Here is a 14,664-nt window from a genome sequence, read left to right as displayed (position 1 = left end):
TCAGCAACATTTTACTAGTTAGCCACTTTTTGATATCTTTCACAGTAAATGAGATATATAGGCTCAAAGTGGACGGTCCGGGTGTCGTTCTATTAGAGGTTTTACGGTATTTCCGACTTTCGAAAGACACACGTTTTCAGTACAAAACGGGCCATAAAGGGGTTTCTTTCAGAAAACGGCAAATAGCTGAATAATTAGGGATTTTCACAAAATTCTGTGAATGCAAAGTTTTCTGAGAAATCTAGGCCTGTTTTACATCCTTCAAAATTTTCAAAGGAATCGGAACTTTTCCATCCGAAATACAGACTTTTGAAAATAGTCAAAATGGCCGAAAATCAATTGAAAATACGTTATTGTATATCTTATTGGCTGGTACTTTACCTTAACCAGAGTCTATCCTAAATTAACAATTCAAGGAGTCTTCTGTGATTACAAAAATTGTGAAACAGAAGAAATTTGAAAAATTTCGAATTCTTCCCAATTTCCAATTTTTCTGTTCCCGAAATAACAATTTTTGTCTCAAAATTTTTCTGTTTTATCACAATGTTTTTTCTCTTCACTTTTAGCTATTTTCAGTCATCTTCTTTTCTCGGTATTACAAATAAACATGCAAATTTGCTCCACTGAACCACAAACTTGGTTTCTATTTGTTTGTTTGTTTGTATTCTTTGACGTTTCCTCTCTTTTCCTCCTTCTCTCTGCGTCTCTTCCTATTTTATGTCAAATTTTGTCATTTGGTCTTCTTGACGTTATTGTTGTGCAATTTTTCAGCTTTTAACCGAATTTTTTTTTCAGATTTTCCAAAAAAATGGTTTCCCTGGAAATTATGTATTCTGATAAGGTTGGTTTTTTTTTAAAAATTCAATATTCCAAAAAAAGTATTTGTTTCAAGTGGCTGATGAAAAGTGCTGCTGAATTTGAAATGTCATTTTCATATACTCAAAAGAATACACAAAAAATCCAAAAATCGATATATTTTTTGCAGATGGCCACAATCCGAAAATCGTCGTCTGAAAAAATCAGTTTACAAGAGGAAAATGATGTTTCGGATAAGGTTTTTGAGTATTTGGAGGAGAATTTTGTCAAGAAAAATGATGTAGGAATAGAGAAGATTTCTATTTTATTGGTGAGTTTTTTTTTCAGAAAAAAAATCTTAAAAACCCTGTTTCAAGAAGTCTAAAAGATCTAATAGCGTTCAGTGAACTCCGATATTGTTTTTAAAAAATGGCTTTCAAAAACCCTCCAATATTTGTTCCAGCTGTCGTACACGAACCCTCCAAAACTCCCAAAAGGAATTCGATGCAAAAACTGGGAGATCAAATGTGAATCTCATCCTCCATACGTCACGAATCTTCTAGAATCGATTCCTTTGAATTCTGATTTCCTGAAAATTGAATCGGAGTCATTTGGGACGGGTCGGGATTTGCTCAACAAATGGGAAAAAATGGAACAAGTGAAAACGGCCAAAGAAAACATTTTCGAGATGAATATTCACTGAAATTGCTGTGAAAATTTTAATTTTTGACAAATGAAGATGATTTTTTTTTAAACTTTTTCTTCTAGACTTATGTTCCAAGCAACCGACCATACAACCATTTTAAAATCGCAATTTAAAATTGTTTTTAGTAATTGAGAACGGCCATAGACCTATTAATTTTTCATTCAATTCTTATCAAAAAAAAAAAGATTCTGAAACTTAATTTTTTTCGTGTGGTCTAATTAATATTTCAAAGCTACTCAGCCATAATATTAGAATTTGCATTTATTATGACAACTTTATCAATTAACTTTCATTTTTCTGGTTCCATCAACCTTTTCATCAACCTATTATAACAAACTTTTGGAAATATTACAGAATTTTTTTCCAAGTTTTTTTCACATTCTTTTTTTCACATTCTTTTTTTAGTGGGAACTTTAAAAAATCGGCATTCCCTCGGAGAGTTGTTTTTCAACTTTTAGATTCAAAGAAATTATTCTGAATTTCTTTTTGATTTACATGAATTTTCGGAGTGTGGATCGAACATTTACTGCTTCATAAACGAAATATTGGAAGGACTTAAATCTCAGCATCAGTGGCAGATGTCTTCTAAGGGTCCAGAGTGTGCATTTTTGCGTGGCGGTGTACAAGGATCGGTGTTTACACTTTTTTGAAGCTATCGTGCCATTTTCTTGAACAGCGACGGTCAATAATATGATACACGAAAATGTATTTTTCAATTAATATATGGCATTTTTAGGAGTCTGGAGCTGTCAAACTTATTCCTAGTTTTTCAGCTACTTGGCGATTTCTGAAGAATTCTTTTTTGGCTAGTCATTTACTGAAAACGTGTGTATTTCAGAAATCGTCGAATAGCTGATAAAGTGGAATATTTCATGGAACTCTGCAAATGCAAAGTTTCTAATATAGGTCTGTTTTACAGCCTCCAAAGTATTCAAAGTGGTCAGGAACCTGACATCCAAGCTCGAGACTTCTGAAACTGCCTAAACCAACTGAAAAATGCGTTTTTGTAAATCTTTTTGACCGATCCTGTATGAGAGATCGGTCGCACAACTCGATTCAGTCTCAGACCGGAGATTAGTCATACGCGATTGAATTAAACCAACTGTCGGAAGGAGCGGCGCCAGGATCCGCTAAAGATCAATCAAGAGAAGGAGTCAGGAGGAGGAGATGAGTTGTAACAAGAAGAGAGCGTGGATAAGAAGAGAGGAGCAAAAAGAATCTGTCCAGAAAAAAACATTTATTCATTTCGTTTCTCGATTCTCAAGAAACTTAGTATTTTGAATTTTCTCGGATTTTTTGCTAAAAGAATACATATTGAGCCGAGACTTCATATTTCTGAAATAAACTAAAAAACCAAATGTACAAAAAAAAACGATCATAAACAATTTTCATTTGTTTAGAAGTATAACTTTTCGGTAGGCGTTTCGTATCAGCATTCAATAAACAGATTTTGACTTTTGACCTAGAAAAGTAAACTTTTTCAGTATAAAAGAGCCGGTCTAGAAAGAGTCGAGCACCCAAAATGCGACTGATTTGCCTTCTGTTTCTACTCATTTCGCTTCTGGAGTCAGCTCCAAGTACTTCAGAATGCAAATACGAATCCTTCAAGGCTAAAACGTGTCTAAAGGTGGGCAAGCTTATCAATTTGAGATTAGCAGGATTTTTATTACTTTTTTCAGTTCATCACAGCTGACGTCGAGAAGATTGGTCCCAAGGAGGAATTTGACGCAAAAAAGTCGAAATTCCAAGACTTTTTCACTTGTCTCGGAGAACCGAAATGTGAACACTCACGAATGCTTCTAAAAATAGAGAAGACATATATGGATATAATGGAGAGATTCAGCGAGATTCATTCATGTCTTGGAAATGTAAATGAGCTTTTGAAGTAGCTTTTTTATGCGGGAAAAATCGGAAATCACTAGAGTTTCTAAAATTCAGAAATTCTAAAATTCCCTAATTCTTTAATTGTAAAATTCTTAAAATTGAAAATTCGGAAACGTTCGATTTCAAAGACTCAAAAATTCGGAAACTCAAAAAGTCAGAAATTCAGTAGTCGAGAAATTCAAAGATTCGTAAATTCGGAATTTCGAAGATTTTCAAAATTATCAAATTTCCCCATTCTCAAATTGCAAAAATCAAAAATTCAATATTTTGAAAAAAAGTTGAATTTTTGAAAAGTTTGGAGAAATATGAAATTTCTTAAATTTGAAAGTTTTAAAATTTTTAATCTTAGGAAACTCAAAAATTCAGAAATTCAGTGATCAAGAAACTGGAAAATTTAGAAATTTTTGAAATTGGAGAACTTGGAAATTCTCGAAAAAAAAAATCAGAAATCCGGTAATCATGAAATTCGAAAATGGGATAAACCAGAACCTCACAATTTAAAATCTTTATTTTGAGAAATTATCAATTTTTTTCAAAATTAGAAGATTCTGAAATTCAGAAATTCCAAGTTTCAAAAATCCTGGCTTCCAGAATTTCAAAGTTTAAAATCCGGAAAGTTAGCAATTCTGATAAATAGAATTTCATAGTCAGATATTTACTTTTGAGAAATTCAGAACTAGTTGAGGCGAGCCACCTCCTTGCCAACAGGTTCAATTTCTCGACGGGATTCTTCCATTAGCCAAATTTTTAGACGCCTATTTTTTGCAGAGAACCTACGAACGACACAAGCACACATGTAATTATAAGGAGAAACTTTTGAATCGAAAGGACCCCAAATTCGCCGAATGTATGATTGAGAAAGTTGGAAAAGATGAGAAATGTAGTTCTGCCGACTTTGAAAAGTTCAAGGAGAGCATGAAATTGATGCCAGGGATGTTCAGAATGATGAGTGATTATAAGGAAAAACGAGACGAAATCGAAAAAATGAGTGATAAGAAAAATGATAATTAAATTGAAATGCACATTGATTTTTAAAATTCAATAAACGATGAATATTCATAAGTTTTGGAGGTTTTCCTGATAAAGCATTATCAATAAAGTCCTTTGAAATGTTACGGAATAGGACCAATAAAAAGCCTGTAATCCTACAAAACTCCCAAAAGGAATTCGATGCAAAAACTGGGAGATCAAATGTGAATCTCATCCTCCATACGTCACGAATCTTCTAGAGTCGATTCCTTTGAATTCCGATTTCCTGAAAATTGAATCGGAGTCATTTGGGACGGATTTGCTTAACAAATGGAACGGCAAAGGAAATGAGTTTGAAGATGGAGATTCATTGAAATGGCTGTGAAAATTGGAATTTTTCTAGAAATGAACATGAATTTTTATACGTTTTCTTCGCTCCCAAGCAATTTCAGAAAGACTTCAAATAGTGATTTGACATATAAACGTAAACTAACTCTACGAACTTACTAAATACTTATCAAATTTTCAAGTAATTCCTGCCAGAAAATAATCATTTTGAAACAGATTTTTCCTGCTAATTTTCCAAACAATTAAATTTTTCAAAACTTAATTTTCCGAAGCTAACCAGACATAATATTAGAATTAACCCTTGACCAGCTTACAGAAAATCCTTTATTTTTCTGATTACATCAATCCTTTGAAGCACAAACTTTTGAAAAGTTTTACATCCCTTTTTAGTGGCAACTTCTAAAAATCGGTATTCCATCGAATTGAAAAAATCGTTCTGAATTTTTTAAAAAATTTATCCGACTTTTTGGATCAATACTGTTTCATAAACTAAATATTGGAAGACTTGAATTTCAAAATCACTAACTTAAGATAGAAAGGAGAATAATTGTTCGGGTCCAGAGTGCGCATTTTTGAGGGACGGTGTACAGGGATCGGTGTTTACACTTTGGAACCTATCGGTCGGCAAGCGTTTGTTGCGACCGCGTAGCTCACAATTAGTGGATAACATTGCAGACATTTAGAGAGTAGAATTTTTCAATTATTCTTTTTTTTTTGGAGCCTGCTAAATCAAGTGCTATTTTTGAAATATTTAAAAACTGACATTTTACAGAAGTTCCGGATATGATAATTGAACTTGATACCGAGTTTCTTTCTCGAGATGGAGTTGCAGGGAGAAGAATAGAGCTAATGATCAAAATGGAATCTATCGGCGACTGTCATTTTCTGAGTAGGGAGTGTACTCGATTTCGAGCTCCTTCATTTGATCGTTTGATATCAATTGTACTTTTGCCCCAACAATCGTCCCTTTTAATATCAACTGTATGATTCATCTGCCCACACAGATTCCATCCCGCTGCACATTCCTATCCCTTTTATAAACTGTTAATTCCTCCCCCATATTTCTTATATAAAAGCGAGCCAATGCGAGCTCATTCTCATTTCATAATTTTTATCATTATTGTTTTATTTTATCTCTATCGTTATATTTCTTTATATCTTTAGTTAATAAATGGTTTAATTACCCAAGTTTGAAGTTGCAAACTACATCTACAAGAACTACTGAAGCACACGAAGAAAAATAATGGCAAAAGTATAACTTTCTACTAATATCGTAAAAGAGAAACAGCAAGTTAGCAAAACTAAGTAAATGTAATCTTAAACTGTCATTTCTCATTTTTTATTGAAAAATGGGGAATTTTCAAATAGGTATAGTACCGGTCAATGTGATTTACAAAAACGCATTTGTCAGTTGGTTTTCGTTGTTTTTAGGAATCTGGAGCTCGGCGTTCAAGGTTCTGATCACTTTGAAAAGTTTGGAGGTGCAAGACAGACCTAGATTGAAAACTTTGCATTCACAGAATTTTTGAAAATTCCTAGTTTTTCAGATATTTGTCGATTTCTGAAGAACACCCTTTTTCCTGTTTTTTGTACCGAAAACGTGTGTCTTTCAGAAATCGGCAAATCGTTGAAAAACTAGAGATTTTCTAAAAATCCAGTGAATGCAAAGTTTAAAAATGACCGAAAATCAACTGAAAAACACGTTTTTGTATTTCTTATTGCCCGGTACTGCATGTGGTAGTGGCTACAGTAATCCATATCTAATGCCGTATAGAACATTGGATTCACATAGAAGTTGAACTTACAAGGTACTTGTTACAGTAATCTTGTGAAGTAGGTGGAATCTAAAAAATGAGTCGGATGATAAAATCACTGTTTTCCTACGTTTCTATGAAGTGTGTTACTTTCCAGTTTCAAGGTTTCCATGTAATCGGTGTACAAATATCAAATATACTTTTCCGTGTATAAATATCAAATATACAACTATAGAAGGATTTTCGAAAGTTTAAACTCTGCATTTTAAGAATCGTAGAAGATTCACCCAATTTCTGGGAAATTCACATTACGGCTCCCGGACATTGCGCAACCGGACATTTCGCAGCCGCGACATTTCGTAGCCGGACATTTCGCAGCCAGACGTTTCGAAGCCTCTGATAACGTCAGAAAATCAGAATTCCAAGTTCTTCGATTTTGAAAAAAGTATATATTAATGTCAGAAATTGAATTTTCGAAGTATTCGGCTGAAAAAAAATCAAATTTCAGCTGAAAAAATAGCAAGCAAGTATTCAATCAATTGAAAAATGCTAAATCTTCATTGTTATTCAGAATTTGTTTTTAAAATATAAGATTTTAGAAAGTTGGAATTCTAGAAGAAAAAAAAAGAAATTCTAAAAAATATCATAACAGTGAAGATTTAGCAGTTTTCCATTTATTGAATACTTGCTTGCTATTTTTTCAGCTGAAATTTGATTTTTTTCAGCCGAATACTTCGAAAATTCAATTTCTGACATTAAAATATACTTTTTTCAAAACCGAAGAACTTGGAATTCTGTTTTTCTGACGTTATCAGAGGCTGCGAAATGTCTGGCTGCGAAATGTCCGGTTGCCAAATGTCCGGTTGCCAAATGTCCGGGAGCCGTCTGTTTTACATCCTCCAAAAATTTCCAAAGTGATTGGAAACGGGACATCCGAGCAGCAGACTCCTGAAAATGGTCAAAATAACTGAAAATCAACTGAAATTGTTTTTTTGTATCTCTTATTGATCGGTACTGTGCATTTTATGTAGCCTCTTAACATCAACCCTTCAGAAATCTTCTGAAATTACAGAAATTTTGAAGCAGAAAAAATTTCGAAAATGTTGAACTCTTTCAAATCTTCAAACTTTTTGTTTCCCAAAGCTTTTCTGTTTCATCCCATCAATTTCCCTCCTAACTTTTTTGTCATTTTTAGTCGATATTCTTTCTCTCAAATAACTATGCAAATTCGCTCCACTGAACCACCACACTACTGAAAATGGTATGTGAAAAAAAGTGATTTATTTTGTTTCAATATTTGAAAAATAACAGAGAAAAGAAAAAAAAACAGTGAAAATGTTTTAAAGTGGCAGAGGACAACCCATACGAAGTGTGTGCTGTTAGAGTTTTTTGGTTGTAATGATTTGATGGTCAATTTGGGGTAATTATAATAATTAATTATTAAGGGTCAGCCCATTATTACAGAACTAGAAAGAAGGGGGATGAAAGAGATTGGGGTGGGGGAGAGAGAACATAAGTTGAAAGTCTAAAGTACTGTAGACCCTATTAAAGGGACATACAGTAAGATTTAGGCGGCGACTTGTTTGGTTGGTTTGGCGTGAAGAGCGTGGCATCCCCAGATGGCAATGATGGCGGAGAGGGCGAAGCAGAGGACGGAGAGCGAGACGACGGAACTCACGAAGAATGGCTCAGCGATGCAGAGAAGATCGGTGGACTCGGCGAGGCTGGAAATTGATATTCGAAGTTTTGTAATTCAGTTTTCCACTAATGAACTAATATTGAGACTAATTGGCCCTTTAAATGTTGAAGTTGAAACAGTAAACTTTTTTACATGTCACCAGCCTGTTTGCCATAACTTCGAGCTCAATTATCTCAATTCCCGTAAAAGATATCGAAAAACTGTCAACTGATAAAACGTGTATCATAATATCACCTACGTTTTATTAGTTTACAAACTTTTAGTATCTATTACATGAGCTGAGGTAATTGAGCTCAAAGTGCAAGCATGGTTTTTTTGTTTCGTCTGCTCAAAACAACACGTTTGGCTCATGCTTATAGGTTTGTTAATGCTGTATCAAACTACTTTCAGTTTTTAAAAACTCGTTGAAACCGCTCAAAACAAAACATTGCAAATTGCCACTCTTAATTGTAAGACAAAACAACCGTTACCGTATTTTACCTAATTCCTCTAACAGAAGCCCACTCAAACGTTCTACTTTTAGCTCAATTATATCCGTTCACTTCAAAGGTATCAAAAAGATATCAATCGACAACATTTGTATAATGATAAAACCAACATTTTATCAGTTGACATTTTTAAGAGCATTCATATCAGAGATGAGCGGAAGAGATTTACGGAAATTTACGGAAGACGGTTTATTTTCAAAATGAAAAATGCTACCAAAAAGTTGTGAACGGACAAAATGTAGATCTCAATGAGAGTTATTTATTGGTATAAAAGTTATTTCATAATAGTGATGGGGAGTTGAGATATGGCGTTTCTTCCGTGTTCCGTCTTCTGTCTGGCACACGGAAGACGGAAGAAGACTCTATTTAAATAATCCAACAAAATTTCGAAACAATTTTGTCTTCCGTAAATTTCCGTAAATCTCTTCCGCTCATCTCTGATTCATATATACCAAGATAATTGAGCTCAAAGTGAAAGAGCATTTACAGAGCTTTGAGGTCAGTCGTATTAACATAGCCTTCTGGACTTATGAATACTGTATCAAACTACTTCCAGATTTCAAGAACTTGTCGAAACCGTAAAAAATGAATCATCACAAATAGTGGATTTTAAGACGATACTTGAATATTTGCTTAGCTTGTGGTTAATTTGTATTTGATAAGCTCTATGGAATCGAGAACACATCGAAACATCAAATAAAGTTCAGAACCTCAAAAATGTTGAAGACCATTTTCAAATTTTCAAGGCTCTAAACCCTTAATCTTAAAACATGCTAATCGATGAATATACCGGTGTTATAAATACTAAATTTTTAAGTGATTCGTTGCCAAATACGTACATTTTGAAACATTATTTTTGTCAATAGTCATTAAAGCTAGCTTGACTCTACTAATAGTATTTTGAAAGCCATTTTTCGTCCTAAATTACAGTTCCTAATTCCTTAGCAAATAGGGACTGCTCGAAATTTTTTTTCAAAAAGGACAAGCTTACCTTGTCATCAAAGTGTTGTTTCCCATCTCTATCTCCTCCTCATCCTCTCCCTTGGCGAAGACTCGAATAATAGCGGATAGTCTCTCCTCGGTCTCTCCAGCCTCCAAATCAACGGATCTCTTCTTTCTTCCGTGGGACATGAACAACTCGTTGGTTCCAGAATCCAAACAGTTGGACACTGGACATCCGTTTGGTCCGGCACAGAACATAATCGAGCACACAATCTGAACATCATAAGATCCATCGAGACGGAAAGCGCGGAGGTCAGATTTCAGACGATTCTTATCAAAGTCTTGCTCGACTGGTCCAACTAGTGCTGGATATCTTGGGCATCCATTCTCAATAAGGGTGAATGGAACAGTATCTCCGAATCCGCCGACACGAGTAGCAGTACACTCAGTAACCATCATGTTGTGTGGTCCAGCTTGTTCGGAGGTAATCACAAGAAGGAGTGGATCTCCGATAGAGGCCTTGTGAAGTGGCTCCTCGAGTTGGTTGAGGATCTGAAGCTCAGCCGTGACTGGTGGTGGGGTGGCGACATCCAAGACGGTGGTGTTCTGAGAGGAGGCTTCGTAGATGGTGGTGACGACTACCGATCCTTCCTTAACCATCTTATCCATAGAGACGTCGCAAGAGACACGGTAGAAACGATCCCATTCAGTGGTGACTTGATGTGGGAGGACTCCGTCGAGGGAGACAACAACGAGAGCTTCCATCTTTCCATCACGGATAACAGTTCCGCAGTCAGAAGTGACAGTTGGTGGTGGGAAGGTGATAGAGATCTGTTTGGCGTTCTCAACGACTTGGGAGCAGGTGGAGAATCTCTCGGCGGCGTAAATGGCTCCAGTGTATGGTTCTTTGGTGTTGACGATGAATCGGATTCCCTCGTTGGTGCAGAGAGCCATTCCTCCGAATTGGGATTCACAGTTGAACTCGTAGTAGTCCATTGATGGGTTGGCCTTGATGTTGGCATCCTGGCGGCCGACGGCGTAGATGAAGCAGGAGGAAGCGGTGCGGTCGTAGTTGATGGACTTGCAGTTGAGGTTCTGGAAAATAGTTTTTATAGGATTGCGAAGTTTCAGAATGGTGGAAATTCCTAATTTATAGGCATAAGAATAGACATAAGGCAAACACGGGCCATAAAAAATTCTACTGTTTCTGTTGCCTCACAAATTTGGAGACCATTTAGTCCAGACTATTCTGGGATCGAAAAATTTTCGTTTAGTTTTGATTAAAATTCGATGTAAAATATACGATTACATTTGTCTTGAAAAAAGCTTTAAAATAAGACTAAACACGCCTAAGATCAGTTCACTGTAGTTATTGGGTGCGTCGCAGTCGACCAGCCTTTTCAAGCTACTGTAACTCGATTACTTTTGATCGCATTTTTATGAAAATTACAAGGTAAGATTTGTCTTGAAAAGAGCTTCAAAAGGACTCATCAAATAAATTTTACTCACTAAAGGACCGAAGATTTGGTCGGGACCATTGTTCGGAATATATGACGTGCCCCTTTATTTACCTGGAAGCAAAGCGAGATACAGTCCGAGATGGTGACTCCTTGAGCAGAAGCAACAACCTCTCCCTCGATGGATGACCCGATGAATCTCTCAAAGGCGGCTTGTTGACGGCAGGTGGAGGAGGACAAATCGGCTGTAAAATACCCGATGTTATGGCGCAAAATCATCCGGATCACTTACCAGCAACACAAATTGGCTCATAGTAATCCTTTCCAACGACTTGTCCTTGTTGATCGGCACGGGAGAAAGTGTCCTCATCGGAGACAATACAATTCTTCTCCTTTGGATTAAACTCAACAGATCTGCAGAAAGTGTTCAAGGAGTCCAGGCACTTTTGAAGGCAATAGGATTCCTGGGCCTCAACGGATTGGGTATGATCGTAATAGCGGATTTCGAAGTTGGTGGTCTTCACGAAGACCAAGTTTCCACCGGATGGTCCGCAACGGTTTTGACGGGACAAGCAGTTGTTATCATAGTAGTCGATTCCCTCGGACATACGAACATGGGTTGGTTTGGATCTCTTGTCTTCTACCGACAACTCGCAAAGAGAGTTTTCATAGTGGAAGTTGACAGATTTGCAGACAAACTCCTTCTCCTTAAGACAAGCCGAGAGACAGTGCTCGCGGTTCTTAACGGTGACAGATTTCTTGACGAAACCTTCCAATTGAGTGTTGCGAGCGCGCTCGAAGGAGAACGATCTGTAGGTGCAGGCCTCATGGGCAGACACGTTTGGAATGCAAGTCTTCTCATAGTAGAAGTTGTTGGCCGATGGGTTAGCGGTCAGCTGGGAGGTTCCGGCTGGGGTGGCAGCGTCGTCGAAGAAGTAGCATGTCTCACGACCGTCGAAGTTGAAGGAGGCGCAGACTCTTTGGGCTCCGGTGGTTGGTTCGATGTTGTTACGGCAGTATTGGGCACAGGTCAAGTCGTGTCCTGGAAGAAATTATTGAAACTTAAAATGGTTTTCATACTGTAAAACCTCTAATAGAAAGATTCCCTAACTTTTAATTTTGTGCCACTTTACTCGGCTCCTGTCAAAGATATGATTTTTCAGATTTCTCAAAATGAATATAGAAACTTCAATAATAGAGTGGTTACACCTGGAAAATTTGAAAAACTGCTGTTACAGTAATCTAATAATTCTATGATCTAATTAATAACTGAGCTGCTTGATTCATTTAGTGACTAAATTTTCAACGAATTCAACTTGGTACTAAAAAACCCTCCATTTTCGAATTTTTGATACCTCTATCATTTTGACAGTGGCTTTTCTCGCTTCCTGTCAAAGATAGGAATAAGCTGTTAACTGATAAAATTTTTATCATAAAATTACCAATATTTTTACAGTTAGCCCTTTTTTATATCTTTCATAGGGACTGAGATAATTGAGCTCAAACTTGTCAGTGGCTGCACGGGTTTCACGGTGTGTGGAACTTTTGAAACATTCATGTTTCATAAAGCTGGTGGCAAATCCTCTTACAATGTTAGTTTTGAATTCTGTCATTCGTCTGTTCGAGTGCAAAGTGAGTTATGATTCCGAAAAGTCACAAAAAAAATATGTTTCAGGAACTTGAAAAATGGCTTATCTAAAATTAGCAATGTTGTTGGAATTCTACACACTCGAAACTTTGAAAACAATATTCCTATACTAACATGTCAATCTGTTACAGTACTTTTAAAAATTACTAAGGTTTCAACAATCTCATAAAATTGATCAAGATGAAAATGACATATTGCATGAATTGTCTTACGAAAATTTATTTACTTTTAGAGAATTCAAAATGATCAGTTTTCATTTTTTTTTCCGACATTGTGATATGTGAATCTACTGTTTCACCAGTTCCATACGTAAAAACTGCTTCGTTTTTCAACACTCTTATTATGTTTAACTCAAAGTAACCTAAAACTGACTTTGACCCAATTTATCTCGGTTCCTGTAAGAGATTTCAAAAAAAGATCAACCGATAAAATGTTAAAGATATTGTGATAAACATTTTGTCAGTTGACCACTTTTTAGTATCTTTCACAAGAATCCAGCGAAATAGGCTCAAATTTGAAAGCTACGGAAGTCATTCTTTTGTAGCGTTTACCATAATATGTAGTAGCGTGAAAGTATTTTCACTCAATAACTTATTCAGTCCATGTTACAGTAATAATTTTTTTAATGTTAAATTTTGATAATCCGAAAAGATCCGTCGAGCTATGTGGCTACAGTAATCTTTACAAAATGAAACTGTGATTCGATATAGAAATTATCTGGGTTCCTGTAAAAGATATTGAAAAGTGGTCAACTAATACAATGTGCAGGGTATTATGATAAGCATTTTGTAGGTCGCCCATTTTTTGATATCTTTCACAAAACCCCTGATCCCTGTACGTCTATCTTAGGTCACTCATCTCCCAACTTTCATTTTTGTTTTCTCTCTCAAGGAAATCGAAAATGAATCGAAAATCGAAATCGAAACCACCCCGGAAAACTGCCTCCCTTGGCTACGCGGTCATCATCAAAAAACTAGGTCAATTAGAGAGGCGCGACGCCAACAAGACGAACCTGCTGTAGAAATGACGACTGGGGTTCCATCAAGACGGGCGCGTGGGATACGAACGAAGGCTGTCGTCTCGTGGGAACTGCACTCGAAGACCGCTTGAGCTGTTAAGAAACTGCCGAGCAGCAAGAATATCACCCGTGGCGACATTTTTGGTTTTGGTATTGCCTGAAATGGAGATTGTTAGATTTATAAGGTTTGGATTTTTACAAAGAACCGACAATCGGAAAAAAAATTGCTGAAGAAAAGTATACAATTCAAAAAGTGAACAGTTTGAAACCGATGATTTTTGAAAGGATCGGAAATCGGGAAATGGTAACAAGGCACTTATTGAGAATTGCTATAAAAAAATATAAAATGTGGACATTTTGAAACCGAAATTCGTCAGAAAAGTCAAGAGTGTTGCCAGTTGAGGAGGGCTTTTATGAATAAGAAAAGGCGCGAAAAACTGGATGAGGCGGAATATGTGGTGATCAAGGAGAGAACGGGAAGAAGAAGAAGAAGGATGAATCAACGGATTGGAAACTCGGAATCTCGGGAGACAGAAAGAGAAGGAGATTTTCGGGATCAGAACAGGAGATACAATATTGCCTATATATGGGAATGGAAAATTGATGATGATGACTGTAGTAGGTAGACAGATAAGGTAATCAATATATTAAACTCAGTATTCATGGATTGTAGAGAAAAATCGCTCAAAATACATAAGGTTTAGAACATGTAATTTTTCAGTTTTTTCTAGGAAAACAAATTCAGTGGGATTCTCGGAGCTCAATTCAGATTTTCTTGGCAAAAACCCGTCAACTTTGAGCTCATTTATCTCATTTCCTGTGAAAGATATCAAAAAGTGGTAAACTGATAAAATGTTCATGATAATATCAAAAATATTTTATCAGTTGACAGATTTTTTATATCTACTACAGGAACCGAGATAAATTGACTCAAAGTGGTAGGTACAACCTTACAT

The 14,664-nt window shown here is 36.1% G+C and overlaps 3 protein-coding genes across 3 annotated transcripts; 2 read left to right on the top strand and 1 right to left on the bottom strand.

Annotated features, from left to right (window-relative positions):
* Nucleotides 1-808: 808 nt before the first annotated feature.
* On the top strand, nucleotides 809-1,498 carry CBG18774 (the record flags this gene model as incomplete). The annotated part of the gene is made up of 3 exons (XM_002632691.1): nucleotides 809-841; nucleotides 986-1,126; nucleotides 1,259-1,498. The coding sequence occupies 3 exons, from the start codon at nucleotides 809-811 to the stop codon at nucleotides 1,496-1,498; spliced, it is 414 nt and encodes a 137-aa protein (XP_002632737.1).
* Nucleotides 1,499-3,023: 1,525 nt separating this feature from the next.
* CBG18773 lies at nucleotides 3,024-4,396 on the top strand (the record flags this gene model as incomplete). The annotated part of the gene is made up of 3 exons (XM_002632690.1): nucleotides 3,024-3,128; nucleotides 3,181-3,369; nucleotides 4,154-4,396. 3 exons carry the CDS (start codon nucleotides 3,024-3,026, stop codon nucleotides 4,394-4,396), a joined length of 537 nt encoding a protein of 178 aa, XP_002632736.1.
* Nucleotides 4,397-8,023: 3,627 nt separating this feature from the next.
* Cbr-noah-2 lies at nucleotides 8,024-13,847 on the bottom strand (the record flags this gene model as incomplete). The annotated part of the gene is made up of 5 exons (XM_002632689.1): nucleotides 8,024-8,180; nucleotides 9,635-10,680; nucleotides 11,157-11,287; nucleotides 11,335-12,084; nucleotides 13,703-13,847. The coding sequence occupies 5 exons, from the start codon at nucleotides 13,845-13,847 to the stop codon at nucleotides 8,024-8,026; spliced, it is 2,229 nt and encodes a 742-aa protein (XP_002632735.1).
* Nucleotides 13,848-14,664: the final 817 nt, after the last annotated feature.

The sequence above is a fragment of the Caenorhabditis briggsae genome (assembly GCF_000004555.2).
Source record: "Caenorhabditis briggsae complete genome, chrIV, whole genome shotgun sequence".
In the NCBI taxonomy this organism is placed as follows: domain Eukaryota; kingdom Metazoa; phylum Nematoda; class Chromadorea; order Rhabditida; family Rhabditidae; genus Caenorhabditis; species Caenorhabditis briggsae.
The sequence above is the reverse complement of the archived record's forward strand: the minus strand, read 5'-3'. Positions and strand labels throughout refer to the sequence as shown.